Raw genomic sequence first — 8,664 nt, 5'->3', positions numbered from 1 at the left:
GCTCCTCTAGGCTACTGTGAGAATTCTAGTCAACAGGAACACAGTCATCTCAGCTGCTTCCTTTCCCCATGAATTTCGAAGAACTTCAGTGCAAAGACAAAGCAGTCCCCTATGTGGCTTTGCTGATGACCTTCCATCCTGCTATCCTACCCGGGCCAGCTCCTGACAGAAGCTGCCACAGCAAATACCAGTCTCACCTCCACTAGTTACACAAACAACATGCCAGGAAACCACCTACTAGAAAAACACGTTCCTTTGAACGTTGATATGTGTAGATCCCTTAACAGAGGTGACGTTGCAAGCTGCAAATTAAAATCTTGCTGATGAGAACTAAAAAAGGTGTTAACTGGAAAGATGTCAAGTGACTCCAATGCATAGGGGTAGGTGAACCATAGGCATGAGAGGAGCTGAGCCATCTGTGTATGTGGCGAGCACAACAGGGTATTGCTCCTAAGCTTCTGCTGAGGATTGAGCCAGGTTTGCAGTAAGTGTGAAGTGATGTTGCTCTATTAAGATACCCTAGAATGATGCCTATTGATGCCATTGAGGTCTGATTCAAGCTTCTTATCAGAAAAATTAAAAAAAAAAAGGAAAGAAAATCAAGGGGGTAAAAAAGAAATAAAGAAAATAAGAGAGTATTGGATTGAGGGAAGAAAATGTTGCTGCTCAGGACCAAAAGATTTTTAAGTGTCTGATTCCACTTCTGGTTTTTCATGGAAATGATGAGCAGATTGGGAAACAGTCTGGGGGAAGTAAAGGGAAAGAAAGTTTAAATCTGTATGTCTGAGATCTTCTGAAATAAGGAAACCCTACTGCAGATCCTAGAAAATTTCTGACTACACATGCAAAGAACCACAGTAACGAAGGCTTTATTCCTACTCTGCTATAGATGGTGATGGAAATGACCTGTCTGTCCTGAACTTGCTTTTAGTGACATCAGTGCAAACAAATGTGGCTCCAGTGAAGGCAGCCAAGGCATTACAGTCAGCAGAAGATACTCTGGTCAAGCTGCTGCACTGTAAATTAATCAGTAAGAGCATCTAAGTAGTCCAGTCACAAAGTTTAGGAAGTTCAGTGCATGTGAGTGCAAAAGTGAGTACAATTCCCAGGCTGCTGCATGGTAGAGAAAAAACATCATATCCTGCCTCCTTCTACTAAGCACATTTTGTGCTCCCTCCTTCTGACTGCACAAATCAAATTTATTTTGCAAAGTCACTGAATGATGAGTCAGTGCAAGATACAAAATTCTCCACGTACAGCTGTTGGCTTGCCAAAAGGCTGTGATTTACTTCATGGCTGAGCATGGCCCAGGGGTGTTGCATGGTTTTGTTCACTTTTCCACAGGCTATCTTACATCCTCCCACAAACTGCCATCTCTTTTCCATTCAGGATAGGAGTATTAACTCCCATTAGGAAGCAGACCAGAGAGAACAAGATTGTATACTTTGTACATAGGAACCCATTTCTGCAATGCCTTAAAATCTTTAATAAGGAGTGTCTCCATTTCAAAGCTATATGATTCTTAGACCAACAAAAACCCAGGGTCTTTGTAATGCACTACATTTGTCAATCAGACTAATCTGGGGTTTAGCTCACTGATCCCTTTCCAGAGGACTGAAATAGAAGAATATCAAATGTTGCATAGATTATTCTTCCATCAGCTTTCAAGAAGCTGTGTCTCTCTCAGCCTTTTGCATTTTTTTTAATTAACAGAAACTTTTCCAAAGAATCACCACTGTCACAAATGTTGTGTGAATGCATTTGGCTTTGGGCTTAAGCCGTTATTGGTATACTGCTGTATCCACCATTTGCCATAGTCTTAAATAATCATAAATAAGAAAAAAATGTGCTATTCTTTGGTACATTTCTGTTTAAACCACAGCTGAATTTTTAAAGTTGTACAAACAAAAGCTTGCACTTTTATCTTCTGGAGAGTCTTGCTAGCACAACAGACTTTCAGCTGAAGGATTCTTTATTATATTCAAACCTTGTCCCGTAAGAATTGCTGATGTTGCTCAGTTTATGGAGTATCTTAGAGATTTTGTTTGGTCCACAGCAGAAAACTCCAATGGTTTTCCTGTTAACAAAGGGGAGAAGGTTATGACATTGTAAATAAACAGCAAGAAACTTCTTAAAAGAAACATAATTGGATTCTTATCTCACTTTATTACACATATGCCAACTCTGCACAGATTTTAAAGTCAGAAAAGCTCACTAGATCATGGAGCTAGGCTTCCAGCAGCCCTCAGAAATCTAGGTAACTAGCCCTATTGCTTATTTGGTTCTTCTAGAAAGACACCCCATCCTGATCTTGTATTCACCCTGTCAGCAGCGAGATAGCTTTATTGCTTTGGCATTCTTGATTTCATTTTACCCTGAAATGTTTCTTGTAGTAGCAGTATTGGAAAGCTTTACAGAAAGCCAAAAGCAGAATATGACGCTTGATCATCATTCAAAGACAACAACCCAGGTTCTTCAATAAATCAAGCTTTTTATGCCACTCTGCTGAATACATCCCTTACTTAGAACCCTCCTCACCTTAAACACAGGCTTTAAGCTAGACTCAGGGTCAAAGCGGTAGCCAGGATCGGAGCAGGGCATATGTGCAACACAGGACCGAGCCACTCATGATGATGAGCATTTATTTTTGTGAAAGACAAGGATAAAAGAACAGAAAGAGAAGAGAAAGAGGATGTGGGACTGTCTCTTCTATATGATATAAAAAAGATCTTCGTTTTCCTACTAAAATTGTGCCAGTGTACAGAAAAATCTTAAAGATTTGCTGGGATGGAGAGAGAGCACACAAGAAGGAACATGGCTCTAACCGTTCAGATCTGCAGCACTCACCAGGAGGTGGGAGGTTGATCCCTGCCTCCAGGACTGTCTCATTAATTTATCCAGTGACTGTTTAATATCAAATATCTTAACACATGGAGGATAATCAAATGCACAGCTTAGAACTGCCTCGCAGGCAATCAATAGCATTATGAGTGTATGCATTTGGTGAGAGAAAAGCACTAACAAATTGAAAAAATAAGAAAAGAAAAGAAATAACTTTTATGCCCATTGTCAAGCACCTGTTCCTAATATTTGGCAGCAAGTTGAGTAGTGGCACAGCAGTCCTGCTATGCAACTGGAGGGGGACATTGGCACAGCACAGTTGATGACTCAGGCATTAGAAGGCACCATAAAGCTCTATAGGTAACTGTAACTGAGCCCTTGTACACCAGTCTTGTAACACCAGCTTTAATTACATGATTTCTTATATCAATTGAAGGCAAATATTCATCATGGATACTTTTCTCACTTTTAACACATCCATTAAATTTTCCTGCCCTCGTAGTACTGCTTTTGATTGCAAATGGTGTTGTGTTGGTGGCTGGATTTGCAGAAATAATGAGAAAGCCAACTGTTTGTAAATAAGCTTCCCCATCACTTACAGTGCCGAGACACCATATATTGTGTGCATGGTGGACAAGGGGCTGCATGTGCTAGAATCTTTGTTTTACTGTATTTTTAATTCAGAGAATTAATGTCATCAAATATTTGTTTTCATTAATCTAGTTAAGTACAGAGAAGCACTAAATAAAACCTCAGAGGCTTCCAAACCTCCTTCCCTTACGTACCTACCATGAGCAGCAACCCTGGCTTTCATGCCACGTATCAAGGACCTCCCACACTTCAGCACCCACCTTCTCAATAGCTTCTTCCCACCACTTCCCTGTTTGCCGATACTTTCCTGCCTACCTCACCTGGCTTCTAGCTGGTTTCTTAGAGCGATGCTGAGGTCCAGCCACGCGGGGAGCTGAGAGCTGGTGCCCTGCAGAACAGCACGCTCTGACCTTGAGTGGCTGGGCTTTAATTGCATGTCACTTGGCTGGGTCAAGTGCCCACCTTCTTGCTCGGATGAGAACAGATAGCTCCATGTCGCTAAGGCACAGTGTTAGAGAATCTTTCAGATACCGCCAGCACGGATACAATTTGGCAAACTGTTGTAGGTTATCCTTCATAATAATTATAAGCATTAATATAGATCGTATTCATTCAAAGCGTTAAGTAAATAACTGACCCCTGCAAAATCCCAGTGTTCCTATGGGATTAGTAGGTCAGAGGATCCTTACATCCATTTTACAAAAAGTGGGAGCTGAGGAAGAGGTAAAATACTGTGCTATCTAGAGAGGACAGAACCAGAACTTGAAATGTTCTCTTTTAAATCCCATACTTATTCCTAGAGAGAAATTTCTCCTTTGCAGTGCACAAGAAATGTATCATGCTGTTCCAAGCCTTGCCCTCCTACAGATATTAATGTATTTTTTTCTAGGTCAGTCTCTGTCTGGAAAAAATCATGTGTCTGCTTAAACTAAGCAAAATTCAGAAAGCACCATAGCAAAGGCATGATGTAAGTTCTTCATGCAGAGGGCAACAGAACACAAACACAAATGCTGGTCAGACCCCAAGCAGAAAGATGGAAAAACAAGACTTATCATTTATTATATAAACTGTCCCAGTGCACAATCTTGGGACTGTGGATGTCATTTAAAATCTCAGCAGTAGATGGCATGCTTCTGCTCTTAGTTTAAATGAAAGAAGAGAAACCTGATGTTGAGTTGTCCCATGTTAAGTTCTGAAGCTCAGACAGAGCTCAGACACATACAAATGCACTTGCCCTATTTGGGACCCAAACAGCAACAACACACAAGCCACAAAGCAATCGCATGCTAAAGTGATGAGAGGTTTGCCAGCTGCATGTTTATTTAGGTGCAACTTTTACACAGATCACTAGATAAAAACCAGAAAAAAACTTGGCTGCCCATAAACAAGCCCAAGGGGATGATTGCAAATGTATGTGAAAGACTGAACACTGTCACCAGATGCTGCAATTTTTTTTTGATTGATCTGCCCTTATTTTTATTTTTATTTTTACTGATGTTTTTATTTTTATTTCATCTATGTATTGCAGCAGGGTCATTTAGGAGACAAGTTACTGACAAATAGGAAGGATTGAAATAAAGGTAGCAGGACATGGAGAAATGTGGAGATTTATAGTATACGGGGAAAAAAAATAAGTTCTCCTCTTGTCCAGGGAAACAAGAAAGAAGGGTATTTACCTAGAGCAAATAAGTTTCTGTGGAATAGCCATGTTACAGATCATGTTGCACGTGACTGTATCTACAGATACAGATCTATATATATAAATCCCGATGAAGGGCGAGAAAGCCAATGTGATAACAAACTGCAGGATAATCTAAAAGTAAAAAAGCCAAAGAGGCAGCTCATTGCTTGAGTAATAAAAGCCACCTTGCTTAGAAATGGTGGCACAATTTAAAGACCTGATGGGAAAACGCAGACGAAATGGTACTTGAAGGTCTAATTAGGGGTAATGTGATGGAAAGTACAAAGGAAAAAAGAAGTATGACTACCACTAATAGCTTTATCTATGCTACATGCACTTACAGCCTTGCAAGGAAAATGGCAAAAACCTAATCATTTTCATCTTTTAAAACTGGATTCACACAGTTAAACAAAAAAAGACATTAGAGTGGAGCACAAAAGATGAGCAGTTCAAGTCTGAACCAGTGTCAGCTTGCCTCTCTGCTCCTCTATGTCCCTTTCTAGCCTGTGACTCTTTGCAAAATTTTTCTTTGAGCCATACTGGTTGGCATGGTATGGGAACCCTACTGGGGCTGCCCGTTTCTAACAGCCTTTGGGCTGGGATAGAGACCCTATCCAGATCATCCTCAAGGTCCTAAGTCCAAGATTTGCCTTGTCAGCAACTCACATGGAGATAGATCAATGACATGTGCTGAAGCTCAGTATTTCCCAAGGCCCAGGTATCAGTGTCCCATAGTTATATGCATCATCAAAAAACAAGTCAATAAGCTCTGGACAGATGTTCACTTTGCAACTTCAACAGAGGAGAGCAACTTTCTGAAGAATTTCTGAAGTCTGTAGCTGAAAGGGATTGTGAGAGCACTTCTCAACCTGGAGCACCCAGATTACCATAAACAGCTAAAAACGGTGGTTTGCTTCCACCACGCTGACTTTGCCAGAAGTGGATTAGGGAAAACTCACACACTCTCTTATGATGCATATGCTTTTGATGCAGAAAACTGCCAGTATCCTCTAACTTACTCAAACAACAAAGCGAGATCCGGAAAAAGACATTTCACAGTATAATTGTACATTTTCTCTGCTTTACAACTGTCCTGTTTTAGACTATGATGTGTTTGTCTAGCCCAGTAAGATGCCATTGCCAAGCCTTAACAAAGAATAAAGAAGTGCTGGGGATCTCCAAGGACAATATATGCTCTGAGTAAAAACAATACATGGCAGTCAGATTCTTCCTTGTGCCTCTGCAACACAACACTACAAGTAACAAAAGTTATAAAAGTCATCAACAAGTAAAAAAAAAAACTTTGCATATGAAAATTACATGTATCACAAGTCAGATATTATTTGCAGCACTGGGTGCAAAGATGTCTCTGTGCAGTGAGAGGAAATATACTATTTTTATTTTCTGGGCCACCGAATATCCCAGCTGCATGAAAAGATGAACTGTTCTAGTGCTAAAAGAAATGTTTCACATCTCTCACAGCAAAATATTAGCTAATTTTAACATCAGTAGCTTGAATGCTATACTATAAGATAAAACTCCAAAATCATTTCCACACAAACATAGCTGCAAATGAATAAAATCTCCATCTTTCAAGCAGGCAAAATCCATTAAAACCTGTACTTACCGCCTATTACACTTTGCAATTTCATCAAAAAGGAGTTTCCATCGCGGTCGGCCAATTGAGAGCCTTGAATTCAGGGCTTGATATTTTTCTCCAATTATTTTCTGGAAGAAACAAAGCATTCCAAGCTGTCTGATTTGCAGATTGCCTGTTAACACCCAGGGCTCCCATTCCTGATATTTGCTGACTTATCGTACCATTGAGGTGTAAAACCTCAGCACAGTATTAGAAAGTTGTGACTAAAATTGCAGCCATTTCATACACCAATACCTCTGCTCACTGTCTTTTCAGTGGTTCTCTTTGGTGCTCATCGTACACTGTTCCTCATGTAGCTGCTCATTAATCTCTCCATTAAGTTTAAACCAATTTATTTAAGCCATAAAACAATAACTACAATCCCATTACGCATTCCCTCATTGGTATTTACTGTTAAGCTGGAAGAGACATCTCCGATGTAAAAATCATATTTCTGTCTGAAGAATTTCCTTTTATCTTTGTACAAGTAACTATTAAGATGACTAAGTCTGAAAAAGTAACAAGGGAAATCTTTTATTTCTCCCAGAGAATAGTTTGCCAGCTGTTTTGAGCTGCCTCAGAAGAGCAAAGCAGCCAAATTTGCCCCCAGATGGAACCTAACCCATTTCCTGTAACACTAACTCACTAGCATTCTTGCTCATCTTTTTTTAGTCAAATGTCCTTCAATTGCTTGGCTTAACCTTCCCTTGGTTTGGTACCTTAATGCAACAGGAAGTCTCCACCTTGATACATCAACAGTAGCACTACACATCATGCCAGTTTTTCTCAATAACCACAAAAGGAAAGTGACTTTAAAGGAAGATTTAAAAGGAAAAACAAAACAAAACAAAAAGCTATAATAAATTCAGTAGCTGCTCTATACAGAATACTAGAAAACTTGCTTTGAATTGTATATCGTTGCAACCTTGCTATGTCTTTGCAATCCTGCTTGGTATTTTAATTCTAACATAACAGCTACATATTAGGTTCACCAATTAGGTATTTTCAAGAACCTCAGGCCAGCTGACATCACGCAGGTATTAAATATTCAGAGCCCTGTTCATAACCACAGTAGCTATTACATCATTTAGCTGCATTGGATGGCGTTCCTACCGAGGTGTGAATATTATACTGTCTCCACCTGACACAAGGCAGATGAAAATCCTTTGGACAGGGTCCTCCACTGAATTTCACTTCTTGTAGTAATTTTCAGGCTTGGTCCTGAGCCCACTATGCTCAAAGGAAACTTTCCAGCTGCAGCTGAATAAAGAATCAGACCCAGGCACTTTTTGCATGAGCCCAGTCTAGGGGCTGGCAGCATATGATAAGCAACAATTCAGTACAATTTCTCATCACATACTTCAAGAAATCTTTAACTTTTGTTGATATTTAAAGAAAAAAAATCCAAGGTTTTCAAAAACAGCTATTTTCTCTCAAAATATTTATTTTAAAGGAAGCTTTGAGCTTGCAAGCTCCTAGAACTATTCTGTTTTGATTCTTAGCCCAGAAATGATGCAGATATTTCCCATCAAATCCTGCCAGCTGTCTGGTCTGTGGCCTGGCCTGGAAGGACCTTTTTCCTAGAAAAGGAAGATATGGATTGCTGCCCACATATAATCAAGTTAGGGCTACTAGACTCAATTTTTCTTAGCACTGTAGGGATGGACTTGTTATCCTGCCCTAGTAGTGAAGAAACTACTTTGAGTTTATGGCCTCATTTCCTGTTTTTGCCATCTGCAGTAACTTTACCATTTGCAGAAATCCTTGACTGACAATTTGTACTGTCTGCTCACCCAAGGTCTAGCTGGGTTTGCAAACAGCATTTAGCCACATACCTGTATTCCATCTGTTTGACTGAGGTACAGCTGGATGTTTATATAGTCTGGTCGATTCTCCTGCCAAAGCTGGGAGA

General features: G+C 40.0%; 1 protein-coding gene across 1 annotated transcript in view; it reads right to left on the bottom strand.

Annotated features, from left to right (window-relative positions):
* Nucleotides 1-1,462: 1,462 nt before the first annotated feature.
* The window catches only part of NOX4 (NADPH oxidase 4), a 94,441-nt gene continuing 87,239 nt past the window's right edge, over nt 1,463-8,664 (bottom strand). Inside the window, exons 16-18 of the mRNA XM_088534926.1 lie at nt 8,588-8,656; nt 6,741-6,841; nt 1,463-2,077 (exon numbers count right to left, since the gene is read on the bottom strand). Of these exons, the coding sequence (XP_088391052.1) occupies nt 1,957-2,077; nt 6,741-6,841; nt 8,588-8,656 (291 nt within the window). The 3' untranslated portion in view covers nt 1,463-1,956. The remainder of the gene's footprint in view (nt 2,078-6,740; nt 6,842-8,587; nt 8,657-8,664) is intronic.

Source organism: Tinamus guttatus, unplaced genomic scaffold (assembly GCF_059628265.1).
Source record: "Tinamus guttatus ecotype Peru unplaced genomic scaffold, ASM5962826v1 Tinamus_guttatus_pri_ptg000602l, whole genome shotgun sequence".
NCBI lineage: Eukaryota > Metazoa > Chordata > Aves > Tinamiformes > Tinamidae > Tinamus > Tinamus guttatus.
Note: the sequence above shows the minus strand (reverse complement) of the source record. Positions and strands in the feature narration are given on the sequence as shown.